General features: G+C 54.1%; 1 protein-coding gene across 1 annotated transcript; it reads left to right on the forward strand.

The window, feature by feature from the left end:
* The first annotated feature begins 1,272 nt into the window (after window positions 1–1,272).
* On the forward strand, window positions 1,273–20,813 carry ADRA1D (adrenoceptor alpha 1D). The gene is made up of 2 exons (XM_037051708.1): window positions 1,273–3,437; window positions 19,408–20,813. Exons 1-2 carry the CDS (start codon window positions 2,327–2,329, stop codon window positions 20,007–20,009), a joined length of 1,713 nt encoding a protein of 570 aa, XP_036907603.1. The 5' UTR covers window positions 1,273–2,326; the 3' UTR covers window positions 20,010–20,813.
* The last annotated feature ends 262 nt before the right edge of the window (window positions 20,814–21,075 follow it).

Genomic DNA, 21,075 nt, shown 5'->3' on the forward strand with positions numbered 1-21,075 from the left:
GAAAGGGAACTGGGGGTCGACTGGCTCCCCCCCGCCACAGACAGGATTATCAGGAACGCCTTCTCCAATGTTCTTTCCCAGACGGCATTCTGACTCTGAAAGTGACAGCCACCAACACCATCTTCACCAGAAAGGAACAGGCCCAGATCTCCTCAGTCCCTGCACAACTTCTTGTAGTATTTCTTCAGACCTCCTCTTCAGAGGCTGGCATTCAGGTTTATCAGACGAGGCACTAACTCAGTTGTGGGATGAACCTTTCCTTTTCTTTATTCTCGTCCTAAAGGGGCCTCAGGAGGGAGAGGAGACAAGCACAGGTGTTTAGTTTTTCATCTTGGACAGAAGCCACGCCACTGGATCACAAAGAACCCAAGGGCCAGCAGGGTCTCCAGGGCTCATCTTGCTTTTATTTCCTCTCTGGTAAATTATCGAGGACCCAAGTAAAGACAAAAGATGGGGTGGGGGGGGCTTGTGGAAAGCATTGGCAGAGCTTGTTCTAAACTACGATTCTAACAGCTTTGGCTGCCTGGGCTGGGAAGAGGGTAGGGAGGCCCGGGGGTCACCCATCTCCCAACATTTTGTGCTTTTCCTCCAAAGCACTTTCTCATCTAGGATTCAGAGACATCCCACCTATGTCATCCACAGCGAGTGGGTACCAAAGCTGTGAGTTCTCCACTTCCCCCCAGACGCCTCTCCAACGGACTCTGATCTCCCTGGCGTGGCACAAGCCTTCCTCATCCCGCATGGGTACAACGGTGCCATCCTCCCCGCAATGCCTCCTCCCGCTGCCACCTAGAGTGCCCAGCTCGGTGCCCACAGGACAGCAGCCTGGCCAGTATTTTCTTTTGTCTCTCCGTACCCAGTCCTACCCAGTCAGCAAGAGGCTCCTCAAACTCTCCCCTGCACCTGGGTCCGCGGTTCACCCCCGCTCCACACCCCTTCTGCCCTCCGTCCTCCCTGTGCAAATCTTGCCCTACAAGCCCCATTCAGCTAACACACACAGACACTGCTCTGGAGACTTAACGTATATTATTAACTCATTTAACCTTGACGCGTAAAGCAGACACCACTCTTACCTACTCTTACCCTCATAGTACAAATGAGGAACTGAGGCACAAAGAAGTCAAACAGCTAATACGGGGTCGAGCCTAGATTTGGTGCCAGACTGTCTGACCCCTCCCCCTCAACCATCCCGCCAAGTGTCCTTTCCCATCCTCCGGCACTTAAACCCTCGCTCCCCAGAAGGAGGCCACTTATTTGGTGTGGCGAGAAAGTTTTATTCCATCGTCTGATATGGAGTCAAGTAACAGTGCGGAAGCCAGTCTCTGCAAACCGATGTGTCGCGATCAGGGTCCAAGGTCTGTCTCCGTACAATCTCTTGTTTCTTCGCCCATCCCAGGCCTGGACAGGCATTTGACCCCTTCCAGGGCTTTATCCTCGCCACCGCACTGGACAGAGGCCATCAAGACCCTCCCCTGGCCAGCAGCCTGAGAGGAGGAAGGAGGAGCGACATACCCACCCGGGCAGTCCCCGGAGGCGACTCGCCACGCCATCGCGCGGTCCAGTCCGCAGTCCGCAGACCCCGGGCGCTTGCTGCTCTCTGGCGGCCGGAGCCGGAAGCCCGGGGACCCGGGAATTGCGCCTTCGACACTGCAAGCACCCAAGGGCACCAGCGAGTGACGGAGAGGCTGAGGACAGGGCGGGAGGACGGGGGACGCAGCTGAGGGCAAAGAGAGCGGGGCCGGGGAGAGGCGCGGGAGGGATCGCAGAGCGGACCACAAGCAGAGAGGGTGGACGTGGGCACCCGCGGCGAGGTTGAGGTAGCTGCCGCGGTGCTGGGGTGCGCGGCAGCACCCCACATTCTCCGGACCCCCAAAAGCCCGCTTGCCGGGAGCAAAAGCCCCTGTCCCTGGTGAGTGTGGCGTCACCTACCCCCGGCACAGGCCGCCCCCTCTCCTCTCCGGCGCTGCCCCTCCTCCGTCCCGCCCCCAGCGCCCAGTCGCGAGCGCCGCAGTGGCCGCCGCCCGCACCGCCAGGGCAGGGAGCCGCCGCGTCTCCCACTCGCCTAGGCACACTCCGAAAGCCAAGTGCGCGGGCGACCCGGCTCTTCATCCGACTCCACGCCGGCCTCGGAGAGCCCCTGCCGCTGCCCCTGCCGCTTCGCTCCGCTCGCGACCAGCAGCGCTCGGAGTCAAGGGAACTTGGGCAGGAGTCCGACGGTACAAGCGCACGCGTCTGGACCAGAGCCCTGCGGCTATGCTCGGCGCCCCACTCCCTGACAGTCGCTTGTCCTGCGTCGGGGCCCGGCCCCCGACGTCCGCGCCTTGAGATGACTTTCCGCGATCTACTGAGCGTCAGTTTTGAGGGACCCCGCCCGGACAGCAGCGCCCCGGGTTCCAGCGCAGGCGGCGGCGGGGGCGGTGCGGGAGGCCCCGCCGCCTCGGAGGGCCCGGCGGTGGGCAGCGTGCCCGGGGCTGCCGGCGGCGGCGGCGTGGTAGGCGCGGGCAGTGGCGAGGACAACCGGAGCTCCGCCGGGGAGCCGGGGGCCGCGGGCGCGGGCGGCGAGGTGAACGGCACGGCAGCCGTCGGGGGTCTGGTGGTGAGCGCGCAGGGAGTGGGTGTGGGCGTCTTCCTGGCCGCCTTCATCCTCCTGGCCGTGGTCGGCAACCTGCTTGTCATCCTCTCGGTGGCCTGCAACCGCCACCTGCAGACGGTCACCAACTATTTCATTGTGAACCTGGCCGTGGCCGACCTGCTGCTGAGCACCACGGTGCTGCCCTTCTCAGCCACGATGGAGGTTCTGGGCTTCTGGGCCTTCGGCCGGGCCTTCTGCGACGTGTGGGCCGCCGTGGACGTGCTGTGCTGCACCGCCTCCATCCTCAGCCTCTGCACCATCTCAGTGGACCGGTACGTGGGCGTGCGCCACTCGCTCAAGTACCCGGCCATCATGACCGAGCGCAAGGCAGCCGCCATCCTGGCGGTGCTCTGGGCCGTAGCTCTCGTGGTGTCCGTGGGGCCACTGCTGGGCTGGAAAGAGCCGGTGCCCCCTGATGAGCGCTTCTGCAGCATCACCGAGGAGGTGGGCTACGCCGTCTTCTCCTCCGTGTGCTCCTTCTACCTGCCGATGGCCGTTATCATAGTCATGTACTGCCGCGTGTACATCGTAGCGCGCAGCACCACGCGCAGCCTCGAGGCCGGCGTCAAGCGCGAGCGGGGCAAGGCCTCGGATGTGGTGCTGCGCATCCACTGTCGCGGCGCCACCTCAGGTACCGACGGGGCGCGCCGGGGGATGCGCGGCGCCAAGGGCCACACCTTTCGCAGCTCGCTGTCGGTGCGCCTGCTCAAGTTCTCCCGCGAGAAGAAGGCGGCCAAGACGCTGGCCATCGTCGTGGGCGTCTTCGTGCTCTGCTGGTTCCCGTTCTTCTTCGTCCTTCCACTTGGTGAGTGACGCCTCTCCCACCAGCCCCTTCCCTTCCTCCCTGGGCCGGGCCGTGCCATCTAGGCACCAGGCTTGGATAGTGCTTCCCGGGGCCGGGGGTAGGGGCAGTGGCTCTCCACCTGAACGTGGAAGGTGGACTTATAACCTTCCTGGTCTCTTAGATGCGTGGCTCCGCTTTGTGGAGGACAAACAAGAGGCTCCTCGTGCTTATAGGATTTGTTTTACAGGTTTCTAACTTTTCTGTCCTTCCCCCTCTTCATTGCCCATTACAAGCCTGGGCTCGTTTTACACTCTGGACCCTGCTAAATATAAAAGGGTCGTGGAAACCTGTGCAGGCGCTTGCCCATAGTATGTGGTCCATAGTGTATGTGCTCATCCACATATTAACACACACACACGCTCCCAGACATCTGCCAACTCCCAGAGGTGGGCTCACAGAGAGGGTGGACCTGCAGTCATTCACGGGCAGCAAGCCCTGGCCAGTCAACATGTACATCAGCAGGCACCAGAAGCCACCTGCTTTCTCCCAGCACTCATTCAGTTTGGAAGCTGGCCCCACGCCGAGACCCTCCCCAGCCGGTGTCTGTGAATGCCCTGGGCTTCTAACTGCTACAGGCTCCTCTTAGAATTGTGTGTGGGTAAGAAGGAAAGGGAAAGAGGCAAATTATCCAATCGAAGGTTAATGTTGTTCTGTTGTCGTTTCCTAAATTTGCTGAGTCCTTCAGCTCTTCTGGAAAACTCTCCTATGCCCCCCCTCCCCCATACCATACACACACACAAGGGTCCCTGCAGTGCTGGGAGGTGGGCAGCTGTTCTCAGGGGCTTCCTCTCACAGCTGAGGGCCTTCCTGAAAGCCTCAAGGCTGGGTCAGCACAGGGGAGAAAAGAAGGGCATTTCTGCGGACGAATTTGCCCTGAGTCATTTTACCCATGGCTGCAGCCTCCAGGCCCACGCTGGGGCCTCCCCTGCCTTCCCCGGTCCTGCTGCTTCCACACTCTGCAGCCGAGTGGGCAAAGGGACAATGGCCTCCCTCCTGTTCCCTTGCGGGCCCTCTCCACACAGAGTGACCTTTATAAATTATTAATTAGTGTCACTACCTACGAAAAACCCTCAATGCTTTCCCCACTGCCCTGGGCGGTGGGGGGGAAACAGACTCTCTACCATGGCCTGTGAGAGGGTGACCTTCAAACTTATTATTGTCCAAACCAAAATGAAACACTAGGAACATTTGTGCTTGAGCCACAGGCATGAACCAGGACAGTGGGGACAAACCTGGATGAGCGGTCCCCCTCTTTGCCCACATCCGTCATGCCCTTGCATTTGATCTTCCCTCTGTCTGGCCTGCTGTCCCCAAATCCTCTTGGCTAACTCCCCATCTTTAAGGTCTTGGCATAAATGTCCCCTCTTCAGTAATCACATCTGTGTGTTGCTTGGTTTGGTGTCTGACTCCTCTCACTGGCCCAGGAGCTCTGCAAGAGCAGGGTTATGCTGGCTCTGTTGTCACCAAATCCAAGCACCAGCAGCAAGGACCACAGGCTCTGGTGCTTGGGTTCAAATCCCAGCTCCACTTCTTACTAGCTGTGTAACTTCCAGCAAACCCCTGAACTTCTCTGTGCCTCTCTTTCCCCATCTACAAAGTAGGGATGGTGGTGATGGTTATAATGGTGACTTACCGGGGTGTTACAAGATTTCAGTGAGATATCATGTGTGACTATAACTGTGGCACGTGGCAAGTGCCATGTGGGCCGTTGCTTTTCTAGCATATGCTCAACACGAGATAAGAAATGAATAAACCGCTGACTTGAAAATCACCCAGCCAGAAACTGTTGTAGGGGTAGAGGGAGGGAGGGAAGGGGGTGAGAGGGGTAAATAGGGGCAGGAGAAAGTTGGTGTGGCCCGCTTTAGAAACCCACCACCACCCAGTAGTTAGAACCACCCACCCACCCACCCCCCAGGCTCCTTTCCCTGCCAGCCAGCTCCTGCTCTCGCCTCTCCCAGCCGTGCCCTTTCGTCCAGGTCCCCTTATACCCCCCCCACCCCGCCACCACCTCTCGGTTCACACCAACCCCCTGTAGGAAATAAACAACCTGTGTGTAGAATGCTACCTCCCTTTATGGTCTTTCAACTTCTTTTACAATTTTCAGTTACAGAATAACGCAGAGACAATAAGAAAACAATACAGCAAATGCCCTTGTACCTGCAATCACCCATATTGAACAGATGCTCACATTGTGCCCTATCTGCCTCACGTCCTTTCTCTCTCTTTCCAAAGAAACAGAGCACAGCCGCCACTAGGCTCCCTTCTCCTGTCCTTTTATGCTCCCTCCCTCCCCAAAGGTAAACCTGGTATTCAGCACTCCCACACGTTTGTGCTCTTCCCACAAATACCAGTACCCATCGTCATAATAATGTATTGTTTTGTGTGTCTCTAGGGTGTATGTAGATCGCACCACTCCCTGTGCATCCATCTTCGTCTGCCTTTTTCACCCACGTTGTGTCGCTGAGCTTTGCCCGCACCCATGCTGCTCACTCAAGCGGCAGCACGGTGCTGTCTGAGAGGCTCCGCCGGGTGTTGATGCCGTCTCCCGCCGAGTGTTCCCTGTCTCTAATTCCTCACTGTCACAATCAGCACTGCAAAAGGCTACTGTTTTCTCAGGCCTAGATCACGTGTCCCCTCTTCCAGCAAGTCATTTCTAAATTTCCATGGCTTTTGCCCCTGGCTGGTACACACTGCTCTTTCTCTGGCTCTTCCTCACACCTGGCCTGGGGACCCCAGGGGGGTGGGGCGGGTGTCCCTGTCTCCTCCTTCCTACTGGTCCATGCAGGACCCAGCCTCCCAGGGCACCTCCCTGAGTCCCAGAGCAGAGCCCGTGGCTGCCGGTGGAGCTGAGCAGAGTGGATTCTGGCAACAGCAAACAGACAGGACAGAGGCCAAGCAGGGACACTGAGTATTCCAATTACCATGATGTGGCTCAGAGGGCGGAGCAACAGAGAGAACTGGCCAGAGCCTGAGTTAGGGGAGAGAGAGGCCTGAGGGCTACGCAGGAGGACTGGGGGCCAGGAAGATCTGACACCCCCAGCACTGCTCCCAGGCCTGAGAGGAGGAAGGCGCCATTGAAGGAACAGGGAACATTCTGAACAGCAACTTTCTTTGTGAGGGTGGGGGCATGTGGCATCCAAGGTGGCATTTTGGCAGGAGGTGCCCGTATGTGGTGGGGGTGGAGGGCGTTGGGAACTTAGGTAAGGGGCAGAATGGGAGTGGTTGCAGAAGCAGGAATGTGCACACAGTCTCCCAGAAAGAGGAGGGGGGAGCAAAGAAAAGAGAGGATCTGGGGACAGGACCGGGGGGAGCTCCCACTTTGAGGAAATCAGGAGGAGGCAGAGAAGCAGGGAGCCAGGACGGATGCCTTTCAGCCCCCAGGCGCGGGTCCCTACAGCAGAGATGAAGGGGTTAAGAAAGAGTAGTGGTTGGCCAGCAAGGGCCGTGGGAACAAAGGCACCCAGTAGGGCCACAACCCAGGGCGTGTCAAACAGACCCAGGATGCTCCTTGCCCACACCTCCAGACCCAAAGCCAAGTGGAAGCTGCAGGCACAGTGGCAGTAGTGACATATCAGTGAGTGGCCCCAACTGCCCCAAGGTCACCGAGGGCCTTCAGAAGGGAACCCGGGGTCCCAGAGGGACCTTGGTACAGGGAACGGTTGGCTGCCATCTATAAACCTGAAATGTGTGTCAGGCCAGAGCCGCAGCAGAGAGAGGTACTGATGGGGTGTCCTGAACCATGGAGACTCTGGGGGTCCAGGTCAATGGCCAAGAGAGATTGGGACACAGACACCAGCCACCTAAAACCCTGAGGGGCCTGAAGAGGGGCTAGGGGTCATCCCCCACACCTCCAGCCGTCTCCTTTCCCCACAAGGAACAACTGAAGGGCATGTGGCAGGCAGGCAGAGGGTCAGCTCGATGAACTTGAGACATCACGTGTTGGACCCTGCGATTTCGGGCAGCAAGCCCAAGGAGGGCAGCCCCTGCCTTTCCAGGACACCTGGGGGGGGGGGGCTGTATAGGGACGTGAGAAATACCACTCACCCCCACGAGAGGGCACCCACCTGCCTGGTGGTCCGTGCTGATGCTCAGCAGGGCTGTCTGCTCTGTGCAGAATGCCTGCACATCCCAGTTTGCCCAGGACACTCTTGGTTATGCATGTGGACCCACATGGCTACTGGTAGTGCCCCCTTTCACCCTCAGAAGTGTTCCATTCTGGACGACAGAGTACATGGCCCCAGTCCTGGGAGGAAGGGCGCTTGGCAGCCCTGCCCATGCCCTGTGTGTCAGGGCAGAAGCTTTCATCAGGTGCACTTCCTGCATCCCCACCCCCACCACGACTCCCTTTTGAGGGCTCCTCCAAAGCCCCCAGACTGCTGCCTGTCCCCATACACACTCTGCAAGTTTGGGCTCTTCTGGACATTGGGCTAAAGGTTTCTTGTAAGAAGGGACCTTTCCACCATGTCCTGTGATTTTTCTCAGGCACCCAGTCCTGCTCCAGCTCACTGTGGTGTGGGCAAGAGGTAGGGGACACTGTGGACACTATGGACACTATGGACACTCTGCTGGGCAAAATAAACCAGATCTGAAATTAAAAGCTGACACATGATATGATTCTGTGTATGTGACATTCAAAAGCAGATAAAGCTAATCACTGGTGATAAAAAATCAGGATGGTGGTTACATATGTAAGAGAGAGAGACAGGCGGGTAGTATTAATCGGAAGGAGTGCAGAGAAACCTTCCAAAGGGTCAGGAATATTCTCTCTTGATCTGAGCAGTAGCTACATCGGTGTATGCATATGTAAAGTCGTCAAGCCATACTCCTAAGATGTATGCACTTCATAAATCTATGCCTTAGTGAAGAGAAGGAAAGTGGGCGCAGACAGGAGGAGCCACGCTGACGAGCTGGTGTCCCTGCTGGGAAGCACACTTTGGCGGCCAGCTGTGGAGGGTAGACTCGGCATGCGCATGCGCAGACTGGTGGCTGAGTGCCAAAGGCCCCATCTCCACAGGTTCCCTGCGGTCATGCAGGGGTCTTGTGTAGGGATCTACAGACACAGGGAGAGACATGGGTGCTTCCGGTCCTCAGTAATGTCTACTCTCTTCTGTCCCTTGTCCCAGAAGCTTGAAGAAAGGGCTGGCATTATGTCTCCTCTCTGTGCCTTGGTGGCATCTGGCACGCAGTAGGTGCTGGGTCAATGTGCATAGAGGGAGGAAGTGGCAGGACCCAGGGCCTCTACACATCCTGCAGTGACAAGAATCTGGATGACAAAGCACAGCCCTCTTTATGTTTTATTATTTTATTTTACTCTGAAAAGAACAGGACACGACATCTCTCTTAACAAATTGTGAAGTGTCCAACACAGTATCATTAATTAGGCACAATGTTGTACAGCAGATCTCTAGAACTTCCTTGTTTAAGTGAAATTTTATGCTTGCTATTTAGCAATGCCCCTCTTCCCCCTCCCTCCAGCCCCTCTTAGATGCTATGATTTGACTGCAGGCATACCTCATTTTATTGTGCTTCGCCTTTGTGCTTCACAGATGTTGTGTCTTTTACAAATTGAAGGCAAGACCCTCCACCAGCAAAAAGATCACATCTCGCTTTATTGCAGTGTTCTGGAACCAAACCCGCAAGGTCTCCGAGGTATGCCTGTATCTTAGATACCTCATATAAGCAGAACCAAGCAGTCCCTCTGTGACTGGCTCATTTCCCTTAGGGTAACAGCCCTCTATGTAAAGCCAACTATCCTTACTAGTGATACATTGGGGATGACCCCTCATTTATGTAACCTAAAAAAAAATTTTTTTTAAACAAAACAGCCAACATTTACTGAGTGGTTACTATGAATAAGAAGTGATGTAGGGTTAGGGGTTTTTTTTCCCATTTTTTAAATCATGGACAGTTTCAAACACATACGAAGGAGACAGAGCAGTATGATAATTCCCAGGGACCTGTGACCCAACTACAACAGCTAACAACCCAAGGCCACTCTCAGTTCACCTTGACCCTGACCCACTTTCCCACCACCGCAGACTATTTTGAAGACTTATCCAGACATCCTATCAGTTCACCCACGAATTCTTCAATATGTATTTCAGAAAAGAAATACTTTTTAAAATAACCATAGAAAAAACACACAGAAAAAAAAATAATTGTTAAGTATCTACCTAGTGTGCAAATGTTGCCTATTGCCTCAGATTTTTCATTTGTTTGAATCAGGATCCAAAAAAGGTATGTCCATTGTATATGGTTGATTTGCATCCTAGGTCTCTCTAATTGATAAGATTCTCCTTAGCTCACAGTCTGGGGGTTACAGCCCCATAGTGCCATTTCATGTGCCCCTCCTTTTCCTGTACTTCCTATAAACTGGTTTGATCGGAATCAGGTTAAGTGTTTTGGGCAAGCCCCCCTTTTTGGTAATATTAAGATTGGTCAAGGGTTTAGGGGCCACCAGCCTGATCCATCCATTATAAAGGGTCCCATCAACCTTTCACCTGCTGGTATAGCAGCCACGGCTCTCTGTATAATGCTGGGACTTAGAGTGATGCTGTCTGAATTCTCCCATCCTTGGTACATTTGTTCACTAAAATTCTAAAAAGAACGTACCAGTACCTGTTTGGTTACTTGACACAGAGTCTGGACAGGAAAAGCTGATCAACCTCAACCTTGACCAAACCTTCAACTCCCTGCTCTTACCTTGCCCTCTGGTTAGTTAGGCCTTCCTTCCCAGCTACTGCCACCATCCATCATTTCATCTCCTCTTGCCCTCTTAAATTCCCTCACCTCCACCCACTTCTGTGAGCCCTAATCCTCGAATCTGACCATTCTCCCATGTGGGACACACTGGTGTGCTAATAAATACTTAAAAATTGGCTCTGGAGAGGGGGCTAATTTGTAGCACCTGCCCATTTCCATGGTGAAAATATTCCCACTGCGATCAATTTCAAGCTACCAAAGAGACATGAGCTGGATTGTGAAGTTCCTAAAAATTTCACAATCAGATCTTGTGAGCCAGTGCAAAGCAGTGTCTGGCTAAGCGCTTGCTAAAGAAAAATCACACTCTCCGTGGGGAGACTTCCTCCTCCAGGGTGTCCCCAGAGGTCCTACATGTTCCGTTTTGGCTCTGAATCTCTTTCAATCCCTTTCTGCCCTAAGGGGTCTCTAACTATTACTTGTTCAGCCCTCCCTCTTTCAACCTCTCCTCTGCCCACACACACAGCATGTAGATGAGTCCCACGCTTCCCATAAAAAATGATTCGCCCTCAATTCTGTGGCTCCTTCACCCTTAACCCCTCCCCGTTTTCTCACTATGATCTTTCCTCCTTTTTACGTATTTGCAAAGAATATCCTGTGCTACTTACTTCTTTTAAAAGTATTTTGATATTAGTCTTTTTAAAATTTATTGATTTTTTTAGAGAGAAACGTCCATTGTTTTTTGTTGTCCCACTTATTTATTCATTGGTTGATTCTCGTATGTGCCCTCACCAGGAATCAAACCTACAACGTTGGCACATCAGAACAGTGCTCTAACCAACTGAGATACCCAGCCAGGGTCTATTTTTATATTACTCTTAATCCTAAATGCCAGAGCTGGGACTGGAACAAAAGCCCTCTGGCTCCAGAGTCCTTTTTACTTCCTGCCAGGGTCAGAGGTCAGGCTGAGGCCAGGGTTCAGGTCAGTTGGCAGCCATATTTTAAACTTTAAACCTCATCAAATCCTTCAGCCCCTACACTCACACACCGGGCTCAGTTTCCTGCTCCCTTATGCCCCAGACCCTGGCCACAATGGGGTTCTGAGCATCGCCATAGGAGAAAGTCACTTTCTGTCTGACCTCATCCTCTCACAGACCCCAAAAGACCCCCAGAGCCCTTGAGCCCATCCCTCAAGAGAAAGTCTCTGCTTGACCCCACCTGAGCCCTGCCTCATCCTGCTTCCAGCTATATGCCCCACCCAAAAGTTCTGCTGCAAATGCTAGAGGACTTGTCTGCCCTCCTTTTGCTGGGTGGTAGCCCAGCCCAACAGGGTTCCTGGGCCCCTGAGAGCTGGTATTGAGGCCTCATGGACAATGCCTGGCAGCTGAGTGCTGGGACTTCCAGAGAGAGTGACCACTGCTTGGGGACCTCCTCTCCACTGGCATAAGCACTGATCTGCTCAGACCCGTGAGCCACTGGTCCGTGCAGCCCCAGGGCTGAGAGGCCCATGCTCTGATCAGGGTCCAGTTCAGCTGAGCATAGGAGCCATTTGGCAGAGGTCAGCCTTGGGCGCTAAGAACTTGGGGTTTGACCACTCCAAGGCCACAGATCAGGAAATAATGAGTTAAGAAGCGACAACAATGAATAGGAAGAAGGACAGGGCTGTGCCTCATCTTCCTACCTTGGGCTTCACCAGTCAGCTTCCGTGGCTCTAGGACCAGCCCCTCACCCCCAACTAATGACGGAGGGAGTAGGGAAGGGGGAAGGCTGGTGCAGCCTGACATTTCACAGTTTGCTGCAAGTTTTGAGTAAGACTGGCTGTGAATTCTGACTTTCTGCCAAGAAAGAACAAGTTCCCTTCTGGTGAGGCCAAAACAGTGCTGTTAACCACACAGTCCACCCCTCAGCATCAGAGTGGTCAATCCTCAGTGAGGCCTGGCCACCTTGGTAACCATGAGCCTTAACTGCTATCTCAGCATCACCCTCTGGGCCTGACCATTCCTGTTTCTTGGGAGAGAAGACTAGACTGTGATAATCCAGGCTGCAAATACTCACCCCACCAACCTCACAGGCTGCTGCCTCAATTTCCCCAACAATGTGTAGCCAAACTGTCCCAGCCGACATGCCAGAGAGCAGGCCCACCATGACCATTCCTGCCACTTCTGACCAACAATGTCTGCCCACCCGCATATTAGGTTAGACTCCTGACAAAGGCATTCCAATATAGGGAGTAGGGGAAGGCAGGTAGGAGCAAGCTTGATGGAGAATCACATGAGAGAATAAGGTCAAGGAGCAGAGTGAAGCAACTATCTTTTTCCTGCATCCTTACTACCTCTCCTCAATGGCAGGTAAATGCAGCCACTGCCCTGCTCCAACATGCCTGTTGAGTAGAGAGAAGTGGGCACAAGTGTGCACACTCGTGCCCTGTGTTTTCCAACAGTAGGCGAAAGAATTGGTACAGTGATGAAGGCGTAATCCCACCATTGTAGGTTGGGAAGCAAGCAAAATGGCTTGAAAACATAGCCTTGAGTGTCTTGGGTCCCATGCCTAGAGGCAGCGCCTACATAAGAACAGAGGTTCTTATGCAAGTGATGGACTGAGGGCAGGAAGCTCTGAGGAGGCACCTGTGAGGAAGGGAAGGCAGTGGGCTAGGGCAGGAGAGAGCTAACCCAGGATAGGGTCTCAAACCCTGGCCTCAGCCTGGTCCCACTGGAGCCCTGGAGCAAGATCAGCAGCACAGAATTGTACCACCTGGAGGCAAGGAAGCTGGCCTCTCTATCCCACATCAGCCTGTCCCTGGTTGTGAACTGCCCCTTGGTGGGGAGGTGCCATCTCCTGGTTGAAGCAGCTCCCATTGGCTGAGGGCAGTTCTCCAGAAAAGAGGATACTGTGAGCCTTAACAGACACCATTCACAGCAGCTAGGGGCTGGGGGCACCTTGATGGGGCACCAGCAGCATCTACTTTGAACCTTAGAGGTGACTTTTGAGCAAAGGCTTGAAGGAGGGGAAGGACATAGCTGAGAAGCTTGGTGTTCCTCTTAGGAGGTGGGGGTCTGTTTGATGCTCTCTCTTGAGAAGTGCCTCCTACAAGCAGGCAACAGCCCAGCCCTTGTGAGTGCTCTGGATGGACATGCATACTCAGTGGCCAAACCCGATGTGGCAGGCCCCACAAGGCACCCTTGAGGTCATACAAAAGGCCAACAAATGCCCCCTAGCCTGATGGAAGCAGAAGTAAGATGAGCTCAAAGAATATACAGTCCAGAAACTACTATCACCTCCCCAGATGCCCAGGGGAGTGGGGTTAATCACAGAAACACTCCTGGAGAAGGTAGTTCCAGACCTGAGTCTGAAGCTGGAGAAGACACCCGCTATGGTGAGGGAAGAGCCATCATGGCCTGGCCAGCATGAGAAAGCCCAGAGCTAGGGCTGGGGCAGCTACCAGAGAAAAAAAGCAAGTGTGTGTGGTCTGGCCACCAAGATCTCTGGAAGACCAGGGGGAGTTCTATTTCTGTCTTTACATGATGATACAGGAAGGCCAAGGGCTTTAGGGCTAGACTGACTCCAGTTCAGAACTTGACTCTGCCCCTTGCCCTCTGGAAATAACTGAATCTTTCTGCACAATGGGATGGCAGTGCCATGAAAATGAAATGAGAAGTACTTACAGGACCCAGCATGGAGCCCAGTAGGTACTGAACACTCAGAAAAGCATTAGCTCCCATTTCCTTCCTCCTCACTTTAGAGGCCACCTAACCAAACACCACTTCTTCATTCATGCAACAAAAATTTTACAGCCACTGCTCTGGGTCAGACTGGCATGAAAGGAATAATTATTCCCATTCCTGCCTTCTAGAAAGCTAAAATCTAGTGGAATCGATAGAGCAATCATATACTTTATTAATTAAAGTAGAAGCATTCATGACCTAGCCTAACCCAGGTTTGGTCAAGGAGGATGCCTGACCCAAGGCTGGATGGAGGGGTAGGTGGGAGGGACCAGAAAGCACCATGGGAGCAGTAGGGACCAAGCAGAAAGGACGAAGGGGCCCAGTCCTGTGAGAAGACCTGCTTGCGGCTTCATGTGGCCTAATTTGGAGAGAGTTAAGATGAAGACAGCACTGGGTCCTAAAAAGCCTTGGATGCAACACAAGAAAGTTTGGGCTTATTCCTCAGAGCCACCAGAAGCCACTCACAGTTTTCCGAGGGGAAAAGAGAAAAACCTCACAACTTTTTTTATTTTAGAAAAAGCATCCAGCATCTGCGTGCAAAGTGGAGAGGACAGGGGACCACTGGGGGCTATCATAGCCTTGCAAACCAAATGACATGTCAGACTCAGGAATGATGTGAAGAGATGGACCCTAACTGAAGACAAAGCTGAATGCACTGGACATGGTGACAAGTTGGACATGTAGGGCAGAGACGGACTCATTCAGCAAGTGTTGAGCACCTACTGTATGCACAGTGTGCTCATGAGGTCTTCCAGGTGATAGGAGGACAATGCTAAGAAAACAGACGCAAGACCTGTCCCATGGAATGTGGGGAGAAAATGATGGCCACGGTGAAGAATAACTCAAATAGTTTAGGGGAAGGTGATGAGTGCTGTCAAAAACAGTAGAGCCAGTTGAGAGTAATGTGGAGCATAGGGGAGGGGGGAACATTGCAATTTTAAATGGGAAGTCAAAGAGAACTTACTGCCTTCACAAAACTACTCTTTATAAGGGCACCCCTACATCCAGCAGTGGGGACATGAGGAATAGGCAGCAAAAGAAATTGACAAGGAGTCAGAAATCCAAGAGAGTGGCACCCTGGAAGCCGCAGTGAGGTGACAAGTGTCCAGAAGTACAAGAGAAGTGTCTTCAGGTGGGGGACCTGTGCGGGTTGGAGCTGCGGGGCAAAGCAGTAGGGAAGGGGAGACAGCGGGCGTGGGTGGCAAGGGTGGAGAGACTGGGGGCACAGCTGTGACAGAGGCGAGCTCACAGGTGACTGATGGCTCGGGAGCACCACAGCACAAGTAGGGCGTGGGCTTTATGGGGAGTGGGGGGAGCAGAGAGGCTCCTTTCTTACTGGGGAGGAAGGTCTGAGTGAGTCTCCAACTTCTTTGGCTTCTGTTTTCTTCATGAATCAGGAAGTGAGGTCAAGTGTCCTGGAGAAGGTGAAGGGGCAGCCACAGGGCTTTTCTAGGAGCCCATGCAGGAATAGGGAAGCTGGGGCAGATGGTAGCTGGAACCAGGGTGATAATAGGGGATGGTGCACAATGGGGGAATTCTGGGACCGGTAGGAGTTGGCAGTGGTGGGATGCAGGATGCAATAGAAAGAGAGGGGTCAGAATGTGTGCAGCACCTATGACGTGACGAACATGCTGTGAGAGCTTACCATTTATGGCTAAGGTAGATGGGAAACTTAGAAGTGGATAGATATGCCAGGGCAGTGGTGGGGGGCGGTGTACAACTAACTTTGCTCACTCGGGAAGGGATGGAGTGAGGAAGGCTTCCAGGAGGAAGTGCCATGAAGCTGGCACTACCAGGTGAAGAAAGTGGAAAGGCATCCAGAATGATCACGTGCAAAGGGCATGACTAAGGAGCCTGCTGTGGCCAGAGGACAGTGAGACGTCAGTGTGGCCACTTATCTGATGCCCATAAGGACAAAAGTGAGATGGCAGAGAGAAGCAGGAACCACAAGAGAAAGGAGAGCAAGGAGGTGATGCTGGGCCCCAGGATGGAGAGGTAGGAAGGTAAGGGAGGGCATCCTACGAGAGCCTCTGGTTCCAATATCAGCTGCCAAGATTACTTAGTATAGCTGGGCCTCATGCTTTCAGAAAAAAACTATGGGCAAAGTGGGAGCCAACTCAGGGCAGAAAAGGGGACGGCCAGGTACTGGGAGAGAGAGCCCACAGATTCCCATTGAGGCTTTTCTGTATCTGAGCTACAGGTCCTGGCAAAACTGTGTGGTGGGCAGCTGGAGAGGGATGCAGAGGCAAGATAGGTGGGACAGCTGGTCGACCCAAGAGCCATAACTCAGAGTGGCTGGGGGAGGAAAAAGCTGAAAGTGGCCAAGAAGGAGCTTGTTCACTGATGCCCCCACAGCAGGGCAGCATTGCAGGGACGATGCCTGTGAGCCAAGTGCCCATCCTCAGGGGTCTCAGGACAGTTCCTCGTCTCATCTGTGACATGCAAAGGGAAGGGAAGTGCCTGCCCACAGCCCTCTCTGGCCCAGAGATCCTTGCGAGAGGCTATACACTGAGAAAAAGGGGAGGCAGGGAGGCATGGGGGAAACTGCATGTAACACTCTAAGCAGACGTAGTTGTGAGACTCAGAACTGTGAACTATGAAGAGAACAGGAAATGTCCCTTGGGAACTACTGCTTGTAGAAACTGGAGCCCAAAGCACAAATGTCTGTATTTTCCAGGCAAGACGTCTATGCATTGTGGGCAGAGAGCAAATAAAGTTGTGCAGATGCTGTTGGTGCCTCGCCCACCTCCCTCAGACCTTCAGTGCACTCACTAGTGGGCTAACTCCCGCCCAAGCACCTGCCTTTGTCTCTATCCACCAAAATCTTCCTTGTCCACATATGCAGCAGGTAGGAGGTGTCGAAAATTAACCAATGACTTACAGGAATGGGTGTATAGATACACCACATCCCTCACCCCGTTGGTGGGAGGGGGCAGGGGACTATATCCAAGGTTCCCATTCTCCACTATCTCCCAGAGTTCCCAGGAATTCCATAACACCTTTTATTGGCTTTCTTCTCTTCCCCATCTTTTCCCCACTCCACTACTGGTGTCTCATTTACCTCCCAAATTAACAACTTGCATGGTTAATGCAACTTGAATCCTTGTCTCAGGGTCTGCTTCTGGGGGAGCCCAGAGTAAGACAGAACATCAGCAGGACACAGTAGGACACAGTAGGAAAATTGGGGGGCTGAGAGACTGTTTGAATCCCACAGCAGGCTTCCACACAGGTTGGTTGAGAATAAATGACAGTATTAATGGTTACAACAAGCCCCAGCTCATACGGTGTGCCATGTCACCCACCAATCCAGATCAAAACCACACTGATATCAGTGCCCTTTGGCCGGTGTCAGGCTTTGTCGCTGAAAGCATAGTCCACTGATTTGTCATCCTGGGCTAAATATAAAAAACTTGTGGCCTGAGTCAGAGAGTTATTTTCAGCACTCTGTCTTACTTTGCAACCTCCAAGGGATGCTATTCGGAGAGCTGCTTTCCTGGAGGCTGGGGTGAATCCTGGTGGGCCCCACAGTCCAGGGACAACTACCCCACTCCTCTCCCAGGGGATATCATCTCCTCAACACACCCTGACTGATGTCCCAGCCTCCCCCAAATCTATCGGGTCCAGGCTTCTGTTTCTGGCCACTCTCCAGAGCTGGTAAATGGGTCCCTTCCTGGCCGGAGGTCTCCTGTCTCAAAAGCCACAGAAATAGGGAGAAGGGGAGTATTTATCAAGAACTTAAGTTCTAGACCCTGAAATTCATGAATCTTCACAAAATCCCTGCCAGAGAACTATTATTGTCTGTACTTCACAGAAAATGAAGATGAGACTTAGCTAACCAAATAACTTGCTTGGGGTTCCATGACCATGGTGTGAAAGGCCCATGCCACGCAATGCTGCGGGACCTTTCTCTTCCCCCAGGTGTCTCTTAGCACCTGGATTCTCTGTATGGTGAGAGGTGGGTGATACGCAAGGACCCCAGGTTCAAGAGGGGGGCATGGTATCTCTGCCCCCTCAGTTAGGGAGCCTGCTGTCTTTTGGGGGGGAAGGGAAAGAGAGAGCAGGTCCCATGATTCATCAAGGACCCCTATCCCTGGTCTGCTCAGCCTCTTGGGCACCAGCAGCTCCTGCCCGGAATGGGACATTCCTGCCACCTGCCCTCTACCTCGCTGCTGCTGCTGCTGACCAGTGAGGCCGAGAGAGTGGCCTTCGCTTCCTGGATCGTGCCTTTGCGTTTTGTCAGGTACTTGTTGGAGACACAACTCCTTCGGGTCCGTGCTGGAGATGCCAGGGGGGAGGTTTACAGGAAGGTCTTCCTGGCACCGCTCAGACCCCAGTGCCCCCACCTCACCCCCTCCTGCCTGGCACTGCTCCCTCAAGCCACCCCGGGAGCCTTTCACGACCACTCCCCCTGGGACAGCCCTGCTGTCCTGAATTCCCACAGCCATGGGCATTGTTTACTGAGGTTTCATTCTAGGTCCCATTTCTCACCTGCTTAAAAATATCCAGGGCTCTGACCACAAAATAAAAGCTAAACTTCCCAGAGCCCTTTTGTCCCGATGAAGTTTTCTGAACATATCCTATGTGACGCTCCCAGGCCCCAGCCTTGTTCCTCTCCTGCCCATCGGGCCTTTCCACTCCTACACCCTCTGCCTACCTATCCTGGTTGGCTCCTGATCGCTGAGACCCCTGGGAGGTCGCCACCCCACAGGCTGAGCACCACCATCACCCCACCTGCGTACCCATGACAGCGGACCCACCTTACTGGCAGGGAGCAGGGCGATGTTTGACGTGAGCTCAGCGCAGTGCCTGGCATGGGGCAGAGCCTCGCTCGGCATGGATCGCGGGTTCTCACCCCTTTGGGGCTAGGGACTATTTAAGAGCCCTTCTCAGGGCCACGCTTTCAGATGCACTAAATAAAATTCAAAGGACTGCAAGTAAAACTGATTTTATGGAACCTCCTACCAACGTGTTTTTAAATGAAATTTGTGATGTAGTCATCAATGTGCTTCTATGTTAAGGCATGAAATAAGGTCTAGCGGTGCGTTCCAATGGCCATCCTCTCCAAATGGTGAGGAGCACAGCCAACATTTCAAAACAACTGCCACAGCCGAATGTGATAGAAAAATATACACAGGACCAGCGAATATTAGATTGAGCCTCAGGAACCGGCCAGTGTTGCACCAGTTTTGAGCTACAAAAACTGTAATTTCATATAGTTTTACCTAATTCTACTTCAGTTTTTTGCCTACCCTCCCCATTAAGGGCAATACTCAGTTTCAGGTGGTTGTGAGTAAAACTGAAGATGACCCTTTTTCCTCATCCAAGTTCAAGGACCCCCTCGAATTATATCAGGAACCGTTTGGGGAGAGATACCTTGATAGCCCCCAGGTGATCACTTAGCTAGGGCCCCGGGAGGGCGGGGAGGGCGGCCCCTTGGTGTCCAGGGGCTGCCTGAGCCTCCGTCCTCCCGGGGCATCTCTCTAACCCACCTGGGTCTCCATTCCCTGCAGGTTCCCTGTTCCCGCAGCTGAAGCCCTCGGAAGGCGTCTTCAAGGTCATCTTCTGGCTCGGCTACTTCAACAGCTGCGTAAACCCGTTCATCTACCCTTGCTCGAGCCGCGAGTTCAAGCGCGCCTTCGTCCGCCTCCTGCGCTGCCAGTGCCGGCGACGCCGGCGCCGACGACCCCTCTGGCGCGTCTACAGTCACCACTGGCGGGCCTCCACCAGCGGGCCACGCCCCGACTGCGCCCTTGGCCAGGGTGCCGCGCTCCCCGGCGCGCCCCTGGCTCTCACCGAGCTCTCAGCCTCCGGCGCCCCAGGCATGCCTGAGGTGCAGGCTGCCGCCGCTGGCTGCGGAAAGCCGCCCCGCGCTTTTCGAGAGTGGAGGTTGCCTGGGCCGTTCCGGAGACCTACCACCCAGCTGCGTGCCAAGGTGTCCAGCCTGTCGCACAAGATCCGCTCCGGGAGCGCGCAACGCACAGAGGCCGCGTGCGCCCTGCGCTCGGAGGTGGAGGCTGTGTGCCTTGGCGTCCCCCAGGTTGCCGCGGAGGGCGCCACCTGTCAGGCCTGTGAACTGGCAGAGGACAGCAACCTCCGGGAGACGGATATCTAAGGACCGACTCCCCAGTTAGGCCGGGGGTGAGGGTGTGCTGGGGAGGCGGAAAAGGCAGGGTGAGGACGAGGGCGTGGAGAGGGAGGCTGGCTCTGTTCAAGTGGCCCATACGGACCAGGGACTCGAAACTGAGGCGGGGGTGGTACCCTGGAAGGGTAGAATTTTATGGGCCCCCACGCGGACACGGTTGCCCCAGCTCCTCCTTTCGGAGGGAGGGGTTGCGGAGCCCATAGAGCCATTTGCTCCCAATCTCTTTGACAAACACTGCCCCGTCCATGCCTGGAACCCTGGGTGGACAGCCGCAAGCATGGCCAGGCAGGTCTGTCCCTCCTCTTGCGGAGAAAGGGGCACAGAGGCCCTGCTTGGCTGCCCCACCGCCTCCCTAGGGAGAAGTCATTGGGGCCAGGGCTTCTCGATGAACACCGGTCCTCCTTGCTGCCGGCTGGAGGAACCTTGAGGACCTGTCCCCGCCATCCACAGCTTTGGTGGCAGATTGGACGACCATTTTACAGGCCTGTTCTATTTACCGGTGGACGCACCTCCCCTACGGGAACTCCATGCGCACCCCCCGCATCACCTGGCCCTGCTCCTCCTTACGTCCCCCAAGGGCCTTACTGTTTACACTCTGTACATAGCTCGTTGTGCCTGTGCCCATCACCTCTCGCCCGGATCCGGAGCCGTCAAATAGGGAGAACTTTATTTGTCATTTTGAGACATATTTATTGGTAAGAGTACTTCTATTTTGTCCAAACTGTGCAAACTGTCCCTCTTTAGCTTACAGTCTATAAAGAACTTCCTTTTTTTCCTTTGTTTTCTAAAATTTCTCAAGTACTAAAGGCCCACGACAGGATAGTGGGGGTTCGTTCACCTTTCTGGTTTCAACTTAATTGTCTCTTTAACCAATGGCTGCTGTCCTTTGGGACTTGTAGTCGGACCAAAGGACTCCAGAGGGGAGGCTGTTGACTTTTAAAATTCACATGATTAGTCTTGGACCCAAACTGTAATCATACGCACAAATTTTCACTTCGTCACTCTCCCCAGATGCAGCTAAGACACTCTGAGGGCC

The sequence above is a fragment of the Sturnira hondurensis genome, unplaced genomic scaffold, assembly GCF_014824575.4.
Source record: "Sturnira hondurensis isolate 20B ecotype Veracruz unplaced genomic scaffold, ASM1482457v3 Scaffold0007401, whole genome shotgun sequence".
In the NCBI taxonomy this organism is placed as follows: Eukaryota; Metazoa; Chordata; class Mammalia; order Chiroptera; family Phyllostomidae; genus Sturnira; species Sturnira hondurensis.

What these genes read in the sequence shown, in the direction of transcription:
- ADRA1D (XM_037051708.1), top strand. Translation starts at nt 2,327, where the DNA reads ATGACTTTCCGCGATCTACTGAGCGTCAGTTTTGAGGGACCCCGCCCG. An exon ending in CTTCTTCGTCCTTCCACTTG is followed by an intron (nt 3,438 to 19,407) that starts GTGAGTGACGCC and finishes CATTCCCTGCAG; the next exon opens with GTTCCCTGTTCCCGCAGCTG.